Here is an 18,052-nt window from a genome sequence, read left to right on the forward strand (position 1 = left end):
AATTATTATTGTACATTTCGTTCAGAAAGCTTTACCATACAGAACCTACTAAACGACTTTGAAAACTAGAATGAAAAAATATGATTTCCCCGAGGTGGCACCATACGCTTAGCTTGTGGAAACATGATTTTATTTTCCGGATAAAGAAAAATGTAGATATTATTCGATTTCTTTTTTAAGACCAGGGCAAAAGATGATCGTGGAATGCAACGCGGGATGTGACTGCCAGTTGGATCATTATCAACCTGTTTGTGGGTCAAATGGAATGAATTACTATTCGCCTTGCTATGCAGGATGCTCATCTTCAGTTACCGCCACGGTGAGTTACTTTCTTGATTATTGAGAAATAAGTGACTTGTATGCAGTCCAGTTCATTATGCGCAGTTTTATCATATGCCATGGATTTCGCAGTTTTATCATATGCCATGAATTTTTGTCAAGCAAACTATACTTCGCCTCGAAAGATCTCGCAAAACCTTGTACGGCGTAATATATTCTTCGATTGCTCAATGCGATGTGGAAATGATCTGAAACGTGCCGGCCTAACGATCTCCACTGAAAAGACAATAATATTCAGCTCGTTATGTATATATGTATCATAGGACCGTATTTGTCCAAATTTTTGTGCAGTTTCTAATGAAATGACGTCGTACAGTTTAAATGATACAATTTGAAAGTTTCCCCCCAGGAAACATCTTTCTGCGAGAACTCCTACTTACCTGTCACTATTACTTTTGGGTTATCTCATTTGCTGCCTTCCAGAACGAGGCAAAAATTTAAATACACGTGATCTCATCCCAGGCGAAACCGCCATGAGATTCCATATTCAAACAGCACCTCCATAATAGACTATCAAAATAGAGGGGAGGAGGGAGGGAGGAGTGACAGGTAAGTAGGAGTTCTCGCAGAAAGATGTTTCCTGGGGGGAACTTTCATTCTGCTTCATCCTCCTACTTACCTGTCACTATTACTTTTGGGTTACACAGAATCCAAAGCTTAATTGGAGGAGGGTATGTCAAACAAATACTCCCAACCTAGGTAGAACCACACCTCAAAGAACCTAAAGCAAAACTAGCTTCCATAGGCACATCCTTGAGGTAAAAGTTAATAAAGGTATTTGGAGAAGCCCAAAAACCAGCTTTACAAATGTCATCCACTGACACTCCTTTAAACAAAGCCACGAGGCAGCCATAGCTCAGCATCATGTGCTCTGATGGAATGAATTCATAGGTCATAGAGTTGGATTGTATCCCTTAACCATCTAGAAATAGTGTCCTTGGACGCTGGACCATGTTGACCTGGAGACACCTTAATGAACACTGTTCTGTATTACCACAAAGGTGTGCAGTCATCTTAATGTAGTAACGAAGAGCCCTACAAGGACAAATAAGTTTATCCTGAGGATCACTTGAAATATTTTCAAGACTCGGAATGAATATCTCTGTACCAACACGAGATACAGATTCATTCTTTGCCAGAAAACCTGCCCTAGGCAACAATCTAACACCTGTAGGCTCCCATCTGAGATAAGCACTGTTGATAGACAAAGCGTGAATCTCACTACGTCTACGCCCAGACGCCACAGCTATGAGAAAAACAGTCTTCATAGTTAAATACTTCAAACCAGATTCACTAATAGGCTCGTAAGGAGCTGGCCTTAATGAGTCTAACACCAAAGGAAGACTCCAAGAAGGCAAAAGTCTCCTCTGAGGAGGACGCTTAACAAAAAACCCTTTAATCAGACTATCCAAAAGAGGATGCTGACCTACACTATGTTCACCATAACTCGGAAGGAAAGAACTCAACGCTGAACGATATGTTGAAATAGTTTGGGGCTTTAGACCTCTAGCCTCAAAAAAAAAAGTCACCACAGAACTTAGAGGTGGATGCATGGGATCGACATCATGTTCTTTGCACCAATCACTGAATACTCTGAACCTGTAATTGTATGATTTAATGGTTGATGATCTTCGAGAGTTCGCTGCATATTCTGCAGCTCTCGCTGAAAATCCCTCTGAGCAAAACGTTTCTTGACAGTTTCCAAGCAGTCAACTGGAGGACTGATGGATCTGGGTGAAGAAAACCCGACAACGGTTGGCTCAAAATGTCTGGGGTCTCTGGTAGCTTTATTGGAATCTCTATTAGCAACTCCAGCAATCGAGGAAACCACGGTTGTCTTGGCCAATTCGGCGCTATCAGAATGACAACACACTCCTCGTGTCTCATCTTGCTTAGTACTCTGGGAATCAGAGACACTGGAGGAAACGCGTATGCGAACATGTTTGTCCAGGGAACTGAAAAGGCATCCACTGCCTCTGCTCTTTGGTCTGGAACTGGAGAACAATACACCTGCAGGTGGCATTGTGTGCGTTGCAAACAGATCTATGTGAGGCCTGTCTAACACCTTGAAAAGGGACTCTACCACCTGATGTTTTAACATCCACTCTGTTGGGATAGGTCGTCTCCTGGACAGAGCATCTGCTATTAGATTGCACCTGCCTGGTATGTGAGCTGCCCTGATCCTGATATTTCTGATAATGCACCAATTCATTAGATGCCAAGTGAGGATGCAGAGAGATGGAGACCGTGTTCCCCCTTGCCTGTTCAAATATGATACTACACGGTTGAATTGTCTGACCTTACAAGAACCAATCTCCCTAAGATATGAGGGACAAAGCTTTTAAACTTTCCCATACTGCCTGAAGCTCGAGAAAGTTTATGTGCTCTTGTCTCTGGGCTACTGACCAGACTCCTGAAATGGTCAAATCTCCCATATGAGCCCCAACCTTGCATTGAAGCATCCATGGTTATTGTAACCTCTGGGGCTCCAGGGACAGTGAAACTCCCTTGAAAAAATTGACTCTGTTGGTCCACCAATGAAGATGCTGTATTAACAGGGCGTCTACCCTTATAGGATGACTTAGAGGATTCTGATGTGGTCTCCATTGAGACAGAAGGAATATTTGCACTGCCTCATGTTCAACCTTGCCAAAGGTATGAGCTGAACGCAAGATGCCATTAGACCTAGGAGGCGAAGAAAATGCCGCGCCGTCTGAAAACTGCCGGGCAAGAGATGACTTACCATTTCGCAAATAGCTTGAAAGCGCTCTGGCATAGGAGTAGCAATCCCTTCCTCCAAATCTATTTTCGCCCCTATATAATGAATGTCTGACTGGGGCAAAGTTCTGACTTCTTTTCGTTTGGTAGCCAGCCTAGACTGACAGCTGTCCTTAAAATACGTGCTGTATCCCGCTGCAATAACCTGATCTGCGTCTGCCTGGCTAGCCAATCGTCCAGATACATGTGAACATAAATTTGTTGCTTTCGAAGAAAGGCACCCAAAACTGCTGTGACCTTGGTAAACACACGGGGTGCTGACGACAGACCGAAAGGCAGTGTCCGAAACTGAAACACCTTGCCCTGCACTGCAAACCTGAGAAAATGTCTGCAGTCTGGGTGAATAAGGATATGTTGATAAGCGTCTGTTAGATCGATTGAAACTGCATAATCCCCTTTTGACAGATCCGATAATACGGAACTAGAGTTTCCATCTTGAAGTGTTTCTTTTTGAGAAAATGGTTATATGGACGGAGATTTAAAATTGGTCTCCAACCCCCTGATCTCTTTGGAATTAGAAACATTGAGCTGTAAAAACCTTTTGATCTGTCTGTGACAGGCTCGATAGCCCTCTTTGAGATTAATGAATCTATTTCCTGAAGGATAGCATTTCTCTTTCCTAAACCCGACGGAAGAGGAAAATTTATAACCTTGCTTGTAAGAGGGGGAACTTGAAGAAATTCCAATCGATAACCTTCTGAAACTACCCCTAACACCCACGGGTCGTTGGTTATCTTGGCCCAGTGCTGACTGAAAAGAGATAATCTTCCCCCTACTGGCACCTCCGGAAATGGAATTTGAATATTTAACTGTGCTAGATTTACACACTGAGCCACTGGCAAACCGTCATTGCTTAAAAGAATGGTCTCTGGGCTTATCCGGAAAGGGCAGCACTGGTGGTCTAAAGCCCTTATTATCCCTTTTACCCTTAAAGTAATTACTAGGTGTAGCAGAAAAAGACTTCTTTGCAGAAAGTCTGTTTAGTTTAGCGGAAGGCTGCGACTTTGGCTGAAAAGAAGCAGGTCGCTTAACTCCCTGACGTGGTCTAGAAAGGGAGACTATTTCCCTAACATCTCTAGCTGCTTCAGCTTCCTGGTGAAAAATATCTGAGACTTCTCCATGGAAGAGTTTATCACCCCGAATAGGAAGCTTAGTCAAACGATTTCGAGTTGATCTAGTAGGAAAATCCATCTGATCAAGGAATAATTCTCTTCTGGCAGAAACTGACAAAGCAATGGCACGCAAGAGTTGATCTGCTGAAGAAGTTAGAGAAAACTGCAAAAATTCCAAACCCTCAGACGATTGGTCATCAGGAATATTAGAGCCTGGCGAAACTGCCGTATGTACAAAAGCAGTTGCCAACAATGAATGTGAAATGCATCTCAGTAAAACTCTCAGAGCTTTATCTACCATAAGATGTCCAAGATCAGCCTTATTGGTAAAACTTCTCAAATCCTTAGCTGAAAAATGTTTCTTATCAGCCGCCATTTAGTGTGGACAAAACTTTCTACACTAGGCGCTCTGGCAAACTCCTCAAGTCTTTCTCAAGGAACCTGAAATTCTTGTCTACAGACTTTGTGTACTTAGACACTCTGGGCAAACTCTTCTCAATAGCTGTCCATCTTTGTGCAATCAGTCCCTCAATGGGCAAACGAGGAGCACCTGTAACTGTACTATCTCCACCAAGTAAAAAGGACTGACGTTGACTATGACTGCTATCATCTTTTGTACAGCCAAGCACATTGCCAATAATGTTAATAATGTCATGCCATTTCCCAGACAAAGCTTCTGACATGTCAGCATCAGTAGTAGAAATTTCTGAATGAGTATCAGAATGAGCAATGTCACTTCGCACATAATCCTGTGACTTAGACATAGAATGACTGTCTCCATCTGCGCTCTCATCAAGATCACTCGGAGCAAACAAAGAAACAGAATCAGGATCTCTATACTTGTAGGACAGCTGTGGAACAACTCCCGACACAGTTGCCGTCTCCTGATTACTTATCACCTCTGTAGGGTCCACATGTAAATCCCTATTCAGACTGTGCTTTTGGTGTTGGGGCTCCACATGATTGCCCTCTGCTACACCAGCACTCTGAGATTGAGCAAGAAAACCAGCCAACAAAGAAGAAACCTTCTCCGAAAATTGCTCAAATCTAGTGTCCAGAATACCCTCAATCTCGTCCTTAGAAACATACGACTCGTCAGAGGGCAAACTAGCAGCTGCACTACTAGCCGACTTCCTGGACTTGTCCTTCTGAGACTTACCTTTTGAAGTTTGCCTACCTTGCAGTAATTCAGGATTAGTAAAAATGCGCCATAGTTCATCCGACCAATCCTTGCAAATATCACAAGGCTTAGCCTTTGAACACTTGCGACATGCAAGACACTTGTCATGGCTGTCATCAGCAGGAATAATCTTCCTACATCTAGCTGCAGCGCAAACCTTAGAACCGTCACTCGCAGGAACATCACATAGGTCCATGATACAAGCAGAACCGGTAAACCTACAGTACACAAAAACCAGCGCGATAAATTACCATAAGTACAATACACAATGCACAAGAAAATGGCTCGCACAGCTGCAGACTGACCAAACACGTCACTGCATTCAAAAGCGTGGAAAGCAAACAATAGCAACACACACTTGCTACAGAAACTCAAAGCAGAACTTCAAACGGCCTGAAAAACTACCGTCAAACCAAACTGACTGCTAAAAGAGAGCAAATAAACAGGAAATAATAGACGATAGACACGAATACGTAACTCACGCTCCCAGGAAGGAACAGTAGAGCAAAAACGGACGTCAAAAAAAACATATACTGGAAGGCTGAAACACGGTGTGTTTTCACACACCGAGGCAAATGAGAACTGTTTGAATAATGAATCTCATGGCGGTTTCCGCCTGGGATGAGATCACGTGTATTTAAATTTTTGCCTCGTTCTGGAAGGCAGCAATGAGATAACCCAAAAGTAATAGTGACAGGTAAGTAGGAGGTGAAGCAGAATGCGTATGTTAATTTGAAGGCTACTTTCTATCTTTGGCCAAAATATCTCTGGTTGTCCTATATCTTTGAAATAGACATGTCAAGATTTCACTACTTTTGATCAGTTAGGAGCATAGTGTCATAGGCGCTATTTGTGATACAAGAGACGAGATCATATCACCTCCAACATAGTGAAACTGGATGAACTTCGACCTAATTTGTACCTTCTTGTAGAATTTCACTGACTGCCTGTGCATCAACTCAGAAGATCCCACCAGTACATATGTTCAGAATGGGTTGTGTTCTCGTCCTCTCTGTCAGTATTTCGTCCTCTTCCTCGTCATTCTTGCTGTGTTTTCAATAGCAAACAGCGGAATGAGCCTTCCTACGACCATGGTAACAGTCAGGTTAGTTAACTCTCCCGGAATTTAAAGCTGAAATGTCATGATTTCCATGCAAATTGTGCGCCCTTCATCTGGAACTATCCAAAGCAAACAATTTTGGTTGTTACTTTGCTCTGAATATGACTGTGGACTATTTAAGATCGTAAGATGGCTTTTGAAGATGAAGCACAATTTCTACTAGTAATACTTATTAGGTAATATGACTAATAAATTGATTATCAATTTTGACGAACTTCATAATTTACCATTTTCAGGTGTGTTGACAAAAAACAGAAATCTTTCGCCCTTGGTTTGAAACATATAATATCAACACTATGTAAGTACTAATTACAATTAAATCTTGTCGCGGTTTATACTTTTGCTCTTTGTACGATTGTTAAGACATCAATATATCGTCTCTATAATTTCAACCCCCAACTTGTAGCATCTTTTCATTCACTGATGAAACTGCTTTACTAAGAAAATTAAGCAAGTGTATTCTCTCTACAAAGCAACTGCGAGAGAATATCCTTTAGAAAAATTGATAAAATGAGCGACCTTCAAATCCTGGTGTGCGGCTGCAAATGTATAAGCTTATGTATGTTGTTGCGATCATTTCTCTTTTTTTCATTTTTGACGGAGTCCATCAATACTGAAGTCTCTTATACCTACCTACTTATTTACTTACCTACCTACCTCCCTCCCTACCCACCTTCACACCCACACACTCACCCACCCACCCATCTTGCCTAAACTCAACCAAACCCAACCCAACCCAACCCTTCCTCACCTCACCTCACCTCACCTACCTAACCTTACCTACTTACCTACCTACCTGCCTACCTACAAATTTGAATTTACTTGATCACCTACCAACACAACCTTTAACGGACCTCGATTAATTTGACCGATTGTTTGGAAATCATTGAAAAAGCATCTAAAGCATCAGTATTAAGATTCATTGAAGTTGATTTTAATAAAAGTTGAGCCAGCTAGATCATAAAATAATCGAATGGCATTTTTCTAACAGATGAAGGGTACATAGATTAGACAGGGTAAAGAGAGATCTCCGAATTAATAAATATACCGAAGGTGACACTGTTGTACATTTATTCTAGTTCGAGTTCCGGCCACGATTCTAGGAGGAGCAATTATGGATTCCACTTGTATCCTATGGCGGGAAAAGTGCGATGAGAAAGGAGCCTGCGCTCAGTACGATAACACGCTATATCGAGTTGCAATATTAGCGATGGCTGCTGCCTTTAGCGTTGTAGCTTTGGTTATGTTGACTGCACAGCTGATAATCCTTGTCAGAAGAAACAGAAAACATAAATTAAATGATAGTGTTGATGGCTGCGAGAACAATCGGATTGAGGGCAGGCTACACTTGCAGAATACGGCGGTGAGTTTGTGAAATGAAACGTTGTTAGTAGTGTTTATTATCAGGTGAAGTTAATGCGGGAAATACGACCAACAATACAACGACAAAGGGTAAAGTTACTTCCATAGTATATAATCACAGTTTCTGTATAATTTTCCAAGAAACTCCCTCCATTTTTATGACCGTGAGTTATCCAGTTTAAACCACTTTCGACCAGTTGTGACAGGTTCTTTGAGTATTTAATCACAATTTCTTTGTAATTGTTTTAGAAACCTGATATTCAAGTATTTCTGTGCAGAATGACGCGGTCATCGGCCATTTCTGCCCGCGTACTAGGTGGCACTTCATGGTTACTCAGTGTTGTCTGATGATAACATTTAAAGCTGTTTCTATGATCAGTGCCCTCCCACACACTACATATATAGTTCATACTCTGGCGCCCTCTAAAGGTTTTCATACACGTTCTTTGCTGTAATTAATGCAGTTACACTATTCACATGAATTATCCCATCTGCATGGAAAACAAAATCCATTTTTCATGTCATGGATTATGCGAAGCTTCCTTTAATCTTGGAAGTGATTGATATGTTCGTCATCTTCTGCATTCCGAAACATCTCAGTAATATCCAATCTTTTAAAGAAATCGATCTTCTGGTATTCTTTATTGGGGCCAAGAATATTATAGTAAAATTTATAATTATGCAGGGATTTTCTTTAAGGATGTGCCTCTTTGTCTTGTTACCCTGCACCACTCTAGTTCAATGCAAAAGCCAAAATTATCGCTGATTTTTAGAAACTTTGATATAATCTTTTCAGCAAAGATCACTGTACACGGTTGGTTAAAAATATTTCAACATCAAAAGTCCATCAACAGCACTAGCAAGTCCGCAAGCTATATAAGTAACCATTTCCTCTGACGGTTAGAGGTGGATAAGCGGCAAAGTTACGTTTTGCCATTATGTCAGTGGCTCCCCCTTCACTGGCATAAAGTTCAAGAATGTCATTTGTTACACTAGGTTCCCTCTCCTCGATCTGCTTAGTGTGAATTTTCATTTTTTCCAGTCATAAATCACTTGTTGTTGTTCTTGATACTTCTCAATATCTTTGTTACGTTTTCTAAGGTGCAGCCATGCTTTTCCCTTTCTTGGTTCACTTTGATCTGATGACTTCCTGGAAGCACCATTGCATTGGGCAGTGCTCCAACAACTATCAATATATCCAACTGCTGCTGCCACGTCTGATATTAGGTTCTTTTTTAACTTTTTTCTTTCCAATGAACTATTTTGTTGCTGCAGCCCGTTTAACTGCTGCTGGTAGTTTAAGACTTCTGTTCAGTGATGGTTTTTCCACGGTTCCCAACCACAGTCTTTAACATTGTTTCTGAAGCCATGGAGATAGGAAATAGTGAATCCAGCTTATATTAATCCGTCATAAAGTGTGTTCATAATCATCTTAGTTCCTGTCATACATATTAAGGGAAAGCAAAAAAGTATCCCATATCATAGATTGTATGCTGCGTCGCCAATGAAGTCTCTCAAGAGTGTGTAATCCCTGTTATTGTTCCGGCCAATTTTTGTCTTGGATTCCATTTTAGCCGTAAGTATAGACTTACTCTAAGTCCCAAGCCACTCGTAAGTACAGACTTACTCTAAGTCCAAAGTCACTTGCCATACTCATCATGAGTAGAAAAAACATTTTCAAGCATAACCCCTCTAGAGGGCGCCAAAGTATGAACTGCATATGTAGTGAATGGGTGGACAGAACAGGATAAGAGCACTGTGTAGCTACGTAGCAGCACCCTGTCCGTAGGAGGAGGTGGCAGGTAACAGGAGCCTACACAGAATGGCTTTAAAAAGGGGTTCCGGCAAAATTATACAGAAACAGTGATTATATACTTACGGAACTCCTATGAACCGGATTATTGAAATAATGATCATAAAAATCGGTGTGTTATGGGTCTTGAAAATCTTACCGAAAAGGTGGTTATATAGTACTTACGTCTAAGAGAATCAATATCAATGTACATTTGAAATATACGATAATGATATACTCTTTTCCCCCATGTTGCAAAAGAAAATCCGATCAAAAAACGCGGAATATGTAATTGCGTACTATCTTGCTGGACAAAGTGCCATTCAGTCAGTGAAACGACTTCACGTCCATCATATATTTAGTGATGTTTACCTTTGATTTGCTTTTGCTTCACAGACACAGACACTGGAATGTGACAATCAAGGTTTCAAGGAAAATGAATGATACATTTTAAAATGACGAAACGACACTGGGAAAACTCTGCGTTCACTTTATGCCGAAATTGACATAAGTTGCTTAAAACTGCTAACACAAAATGCACTGTATGGCGTTTGTTGTTAGACCCTTACCGGTCATTTCGACTGTATCTGTGACAATCCACAGAAGACAAATTTTAGAAGTAAAAGTTAATAGATTTTCTTGCATATTTAGGAGTTAACACTGTATACTGATGCTTTAAGAGCAGTTCTATGACTCGTTCAAGATTTTTGACATCTAATGGAAATGTTTGTATAATCGATCAAAGCTTTCCATTCTGTATTATCCATTGTATTATCTCTCCTATGATATCTGAACATGGTATAGGCAGCATCTCTACTATAGACTATCCCTATGCCACTGTCTATGATAACACATCTTATTCTTTGTTATCTACGATATGTTAAGAGTCTTTTCAAAATTCAAACAAATGACAAAGGATTATTAATATATATATATATATATATATATATATATATATATATATATATATATATATATATATATATATATATATATATATATATATGACACAATCATGAGTTTGATAAAAATTGATACAATAACATTTATTTGATAACTGTTACTGGACCATTCATACAGCAGCATAATCACGCAAGTGTTCAAACTAATAAAATAACTCACCTTTGCTTATTTGCGACGCACTCAGTTGGACTATGTCGTGACTCTTATCGCGTGAGTTTGTGTACCGATATCTGTTTGTGTGTTTGTAACACAATGTTCAGTTCTTGCATAACTCCAAGGACTTATTAGCCGGAGCTAATGTAATTTAATATCTAGGGCGTTGATTGAAGATGTAGGTCTCATTTTCAACAGGTTGAAACTGCCTGATTAAGACTCATTAACATATATCATGATTTTAGCTGTAATACAATATCTCAGTAAAGACATAGAGTTATTAATTAATAAGCTATGACAAATGAAAAGTTACTGCTCTGAATTTAATCAGATTTCAAAGATACCATGGTTTAGTTTAGATATTATAATACTGAAACTTTGATGGGTATGGTGCCACGGTGTACAAATGATATATTCATCTCTAAATTTTGACAGGTTATAACATCAGGTCGCATATGAAAATTGACTGCACTGAATCGGCTTTATTTATGTGTTACCCTTGCCATAGTCAGATTCACGTATTGTGAAATTCAAATGGGAGTGGTATACTTATTTTTAGCTCATGAATATAGCGACTGTCGTATTCAAACGACACCGATGTATCCCATAATGCATAACGATGGGGAGGATTTAAAAAACAAAAAGAGTTGGCCGACGAAAAGTGCAAAGATGGGCAAAAAGTGAATAATTCATCAGGGTCCTGCTCATGTCCGACTGGTAGGACTGGTGAGTTCATGCCTACATCCTACACAGACCTGGTAGCAGATAACACAAATTGAATATGCATCCTATTATGCACCTGCAAAGTGGGGGACTTAGTTCCGACCTGCGTGCCGCGGATATCTCCGAGATAAATGAAAAAAAAGGGTGACGAACTAAATGATGCATGCTACATGTGCTTGGATTACAGGGAATGGAGACTAGTCAAATATTGTGGAACGGAAAGGCAAATATGGATAAAAATTTATGTTTGAGTCCAAAAACAAAACAGCCTGTCTTCGATTATGTGATGGATAGAAGCGGAAAAAGGCAAACTTCTTCGAGCCATTAATCTACCGCATTTCGAGTTATTCAATGCGAACTGTTTAATGCAATCATTTTCAACATATTCATCGTGGCATACGCCTTCGTCCAGTCATAGAGAAAGATAGATAGAGTCGCAACGGGTATTGTTTAAGGCGTGAAGCGGTTACGTAACCCATCCATGTTCGCCTCGCCTCAGGTTGCTCTCGCCTCTCTTTTCCGAAGAGTGCCGATCATGAATCCTTTGGTAATTTTCGGATTTTTGCCAATTGTTTAGCGAAAGTATGTTCGGCAAGTTTGTGTTGTTGTTTTCGTGTGGTGCTGAGCAGAATTGACGTGCTGGCGAAAACGGGAGTGTTTTGAGCTTCAGGAAAGTGAGTTTTACCGTTTTAAAAATTCCTCTTATATTTTTATGAATATATAATGAGTGTGTTTGAACCAAATTTGAAAGTCTTTTATCGATACTGTCTGGTTTTACTCAATGGTTTACGGTCAGTCATACCGTCTTTCACACGTGCGTCAAGGAAGGACATGTTTATGAAACTGCTGGCGTGTTATGTTTTGATTGGCGTGAAGCAGTGTTTCTGGCCTGAGAGCTCACAAAGTAACTATGGTTGCAACGCGACTGGCAGTATGATGCCATCTCGTCGTATATTTCGCATAATCTCGTGTAATTATCAACCACAAACAAAGCCTCCAACAAGTTTAACACCTTTGAAGCTCATTTTAATATGAAAAGCCAATAGTCTACCGAGACGACCATGTAATGGAACAAAAGGCATGCAGGCGTTACCACTCTGTCTATGTTACTCTGTGGTCCAGTAGAGCAAATTTATACCTTAGGTTTCTATTTCTATTAGGGAACTTATTTTGTATTTTTGAGTCATTAAGATGACAACACCGTTTTACTTCATGTGACCGTGCATGCTACCCAGATTAAAGGATTTCATGGTAAAGTTGGGGTAGGTTGGTGGTTTGAGGCAGTGTTTCACTTTACGTTTTAGTTTGCATGCAGGAACGAAGTCCATACTTTGTCCGTATAAGATTAAAACTTTCCTTTTTAACGATGCGTTGCATCAAAATTTTGGGAGCTGAGCCATATTTCTTTTTTCAATATTGAGTATGACAGATTACCAACAAATGGTTGCGTTTCTAAGCGACCGCAAGTGTCGTTGCAAAACAAAAAACGCACACGTATCCCTGATGCTATCTTGAGCCAAGCTGGGTGATCTCTCCATCACTTTGACGGGATATACGTACTTAGGCTTGTGAGTGTGTTTGTGTGTGTATATGTAAACACCTGATGTATGTATGTATGTATGTATGTATGTATGTATGTATGTATGTATGTATGTATGTATGTATGTATGTATGTGTGTGTGTGTGTGTGTGTGTATCTATGTATGTAAGTAAGTCTGTGTGTATGAGTGTATGCACGATGTTTCAACTCCAGCTGTGAAAGATGATCTCATCAAAATGCAACAGCTAAGACCGTTTTTCGAAATAACTGGTTTTAAAAATTGCGATGTGGCCAATGGTTTTGCTCAGCGTAGGTCATGAGTTGGTATCCGAGAAAATAATTACTGTATTGAATATAGCTTGAATCAAATTGGTCCAAGTACGTCTGTAATCTTTGATTTTGCTCACAGTAACACAGTGTAAGGCAACATGTGAACAGATAAAATACATTTATACAGACAAGAGAGAACTACTGGAAATTACATGGACACTAAAAGCTACATGAACTATATTCACGGGTTTTCCACTCATCAACTCTAGCTAAATATATGTTGGTTAATAATATCTCCGTGGACGAGGCATACCTATCTCATATGGACGAGGTTAGACCGTTTCCACAATATTAGTTACTTCTAACCAAATGACAATGTCATTGTTGCTTTACTGACCTACAGGGCGCTTCTATAGTGGTTGGCATGTACGTCTTTGCCAAGGATTTTTTTCATGAAAGGAATTGGAGTATGTAGGCCATGACACTTGTGACAATGTAAAGCATATAACATTTCAAAGTTAAATTAGCAATTTTCAAACCTGTTGGGATAAAGCAATAGTCAAACGTTCTTAACCATGTTTTCACATGATATACAGAAACCTGTTTAATTTAGTTGATTGAGAGTCACTGTTTCAAATAAATCTCAGGTGCAATACCTCCTCTACGCAGGCAGATTTCTGTTTTGTCTAAATCAAAAGTCGGTCATAACAGAGGTCATTAAGTGGATATTACCTTTATGTTTTGATAATTTTGTTTCACTATTTATGTTTCGTTAACCGTGACTTCTTGTTGTAATCCACAGTGCGTGTTGAAACATCCAGTATTTAGCTTGTTTATACAACTTCTCGATACGTGTGAATGTTTTACTATTTTTTCCATTTTGTATTTTAGTCCGGACTTGAATTAACTTGTCAACAATAATATTGAACATGTATATGTTGAGTTGACACGCTGAAAAATGTATCTCAATGTGCCTTTTGGAAGGAGATCTAGAAACTGTAGTTAACATGAAAACAAAGATATTGAAAAGTTCATCAAAAGTTACGGCTTATACCTTCCCTTTAATGATTTACTCGGGTCAGGCAAACATGAGATCGAAGTCACTCCAGACAAGGTAATTTACAATGTTATGGAGGAAAAAATATAGTCGCAAAAGAACTAATAACTCGTGACCCGTTACCTCTCACAAGTGGCAACGGAGGGAACTGTTTTCATTCATGAATTATCAACTCTTGATGAATTAATCGGCTCACTTCAAGCTTAAAAGGTAAAAATGTTGTAAGGTTAAGTGGGAACACGTTTAGCTTTCAACAGAATGTCGAAAAACAGCAACTGGTGTGCAAAAGCGCTCACATCTTTAAATGGGTGTATTGTTTGTCAGGAAAATATGTGAAATATCAGTGTTTATGATATCTCCTAAACTGTTTGGACGGCCCGAATATTTCTGAGTTATAGGGCACAAGGGACCAATATTTTCAACGACGAGCTTGGTGAAAGACAGCAGTTCCAATCACGTGTGTACAGCACAAGTATGCAACAGCTATCCAGTCGGTGAATGTTTGTCGAACGTGGTGGAACTCTCCGAGTGTTGCCACTGTTCATTGCAGAAATTCGTTCATTTGAGGAAGTTGAAGCCATGTGCAATGAGCCAAATTCATTTTGTCACATATGTAAATGGATTTTATAAACACAAAATCTAAAATTTCCTCAAATTTAAGCAATTAAGAAATTATATTCACACACTACGCTTTTTTCTATATGGTTTATATCTGAATCCTAGACTTCATTTTCAGATGTCTCCCGGTATGTTGTTTTCAAGTGCCAATCCTATCCCTCGTCTAGAGCTGTTTCGAACGCAGACCAAGCACGTTTTACACTGTAAAAATAGCGGACGCTAGACGCGTCTTTACGCGTTCAAAATGTACATGTCGGTGTTCAAATTTGAACGGCTAGTGTTCATATTGTTAACACTAGTGTTCATATTATTAACAATGATGTTCTTAACCTGAACACAGTGGTTAACAACTATCTCCTTCAAGTGTTCAAAAACTCAGCGTCACAGAAATTTTACAATACTGTGAAACAATTAACAATCTTTTGCGTTTTTTACTTTACAATGGCTATATTAACTTTACTACTGCCTCGCTGTCCGGCATACGTACACGGATTTCGGTGTAACGAATTTCACAATAAGTGGAAAATATTTCTGGTCTACAATTGCTGAAAGCATGTTTTTTCTAAAAAGGAAGTGTAAAAAATAATTTTACACGTTTATTACGGGTTGAAATTTTGAAATTTTGAAAAGAAAATCAAAAAACCACTATGAACGTTTAAATTTTAACATCGGCGTGCAAGAGGTGTCTTACTTCTTAACACTTGGTGTTCAAGTTTGGTGCCTTTTCTTATCCCATGATGCATCAAAACGGAAGTTGCGACATTTTTCTTGTAAGCGCACGCTGAAGTCGTGATCGTGCGAAAGCAAGACCAGAAAGGGTAAGTTTTCTCTCCAAAATATTAAAGGTATTGGATTTTGAAGCATCTGTATTATTAACCTTCGGAACTAATTGTATTGTACTTTGAAAAAGCTTAACTACGTGAAGAAACCTTTATTTCTTTCAGTGGCTGGTGGCCCATACACTAGCTGTGAATACGCAGCAGTGTTTTGGGCCATGGGGTATCGATCGCACTCGGGTCAAGGGTCATCACTGGAGCGATGACCATTGACCCGAGCGCGATCGATATGCCACATTACCGCTGCGTAATCACAGCTAAAACATGTCTTTTAGTAACCACAATCGCATGTAAATTTAAAACTTTAATTAAACATCGAAGAATATTGTTTTACCATATGAGAGTTTGCCTTGCTTTTACTTTTCATTAGTTGATGACACGAAGAAGCCAATATTTTGTAACATTGACGAAAAGAGGCACTGTATACAAAAGTCACCCCTTTTCCTTGACCTAATAAGGCCAAATTGTCTTTCATTTGAAGTCTCATGTCGCCATATTGTTGCATTATTTTCAGGATGTGAAAAGTTGGATGAACGTGAAATCGAAGAGTTATTACAGAAGCTATTGGTACAGAAATTGAAGAATATGAGTGTACAGATAGCTGTCTGGAAACAAGCTTGAGAACCACAGTTCATCTCTGATGTAGATTTGAACTTTCGAGGGTTAGTAATTGAATTAATAAGTTTCTGTATTTCTGTTCTGAATTTATCTGAGCTGTGTCCAGAACGCTATGATTAACTAAAAGTTACTGGAAAATAAGCTTTCAAATACTTGTAGTCACCCTATCAGATGCAATGGTGGAATGAAGAATTAAAGAAGAAAGCCACAGAAAATCACAGTAAAAAATTACACTCTAAATTTCGGAATTTTCTGAAATTTCCAATCTGAATTTTCTGTCGCTTTCTGCGTCAAATGTTCATTGCACCTGGCATCTGATGAAGGAGACTTCACGTCTTTGAAGGCTTATGCCAGTAACATTTAGTTGATCATAGCCTGCTACCAAATCTTTGATTATTTTATATTTTAGATCAAGACGTCTTCGTTCTCGGTTTGTCACTGATTTTAGCTTTGCTGTTAAGGACGTAGACCTTATATCATAGGTAATGTGTGGCATCATCCTCAAATGTTTACATCCCAAGCGTTTTCTTCAAAACGGCCAGTACGATTCATTTAATATTGGAGTACAGGTTTCCGGGGATTTTCCTAATCATATATGTACAAGTTATGATGAAATACACAAAATTGTATTTTTGAGACATTAAAGACATTTCAGACATTTTTAAGACATAAGGAATTATCAAAATGTGATATATTCAAGTAAGCCAAATTTTTAGCTTTTTCAAACAGATGTTTTCGTACGTTTTTGCAAGTATGAACATATAACGTAATCCACAATAAGTAAAACCTGTTTTGTCACTACTTTGTTCATATTGTTTGAAAACGATCTACAGTGTTTATGGGGATTTTCTTTTGTTTATGTTTTGATAGGAAGGTGTTAATTAGCGTTGGTGTTTTCCTCTGACAAACTTTACAAAGTGGCCATATGGCCACTTGTAAAGTTTGTCAGAGGAAAACACCAACGGTGTTTATGTGCCCAATTGACACTAAATAATTGTATTTTACAAAAGGAATTTTTGTGTATTTTTAAATAAAATAATTTTACTGAATATAAGTGGTCTGTTTTGTTATTTCCAGGCTTGAACACCCCATTAACGCGCAAAATTAAAGGTGTTCAACAAGTGCATATCATGTGTTCTAACCTTTAACACACTAATCGTTGAACGGCGTCCATGCGTTCAAAAAGTGTTACAGCCCTTTGAACGCGTAAATGCGTTCAATTTTTTGAACGCATTTCATGTGCAACGTGTGTTCAGATATGTAACACATGGTGTTCAATATAATGTCTGATGAACACGAAGTGTTCAAAATCTGCACACGTGTGTTAAAAAATTGAACATTGGTTGAACACGTAGTGTTAAATTTATGAACGTCTAGACGCGTTCAAAAAGTGTTACAAAAAGGCGTTTATTTGGTGTTCTATCCTTTAACACTTAACTTTACAGTTTAGGCTAGGTAAACGAATAGCATCAAGTTTGTGACAAACGGTCAATTATCAGGTCTTTACAGGCCTTTACGATTTTACGTTTCAACTAAAATGAACAGATTAGCTCTTGCGTGTTGTGCAACTCTATCTTTGAACTTTTCTGAC

General features: G+C 39.0%; 1 protein-coding gene across 1 annotated transcript; it reads left to right on the top strand.

Annotated features, from left to right (window-relative positions):
• Window positions 1–205: 205 nt before the first annotated feature.
• Window positions 206–10,167, top strand: LOC139150709 (solute carrier organic anion transporter family member 3A1-like). The gene is made up of 5 exons (XM_070723125.1): window positions 206–319; window positions 6,342–6,514; window positions 6,766–6,827; window positions 7,609–7,892; window positions 10,080–10,167. The coding sequence occupies exons 1-5, from the start codon at window positions 266–268 to the stop codon at window positions 10,125–10,127; spliced, it is 621 nt and encodes a 206-aa protein (XP_070579226.1). The 5' UTR covers window positions 206–265; the 3' UTR covers window positions 10,128–10,167.
• Window positions 10,168–18,052: the final 7,885 nt, after the last annotated feature.

Source organism: Ptychodera flava, chromosome 14, assembly GCF_041260155.1.
Source record: "Ptychodera flava strain L36383 chromosome 14, AS_Pfla_20210202, whole genome shotgun sequence".
In the NCBI taxonomy this organism is placed as follows: Eukaryota; Metazoa; Hemichordata; class Enteropneusta; family Ptychoderidae; genus Ptychodera; species Ptychodera flava.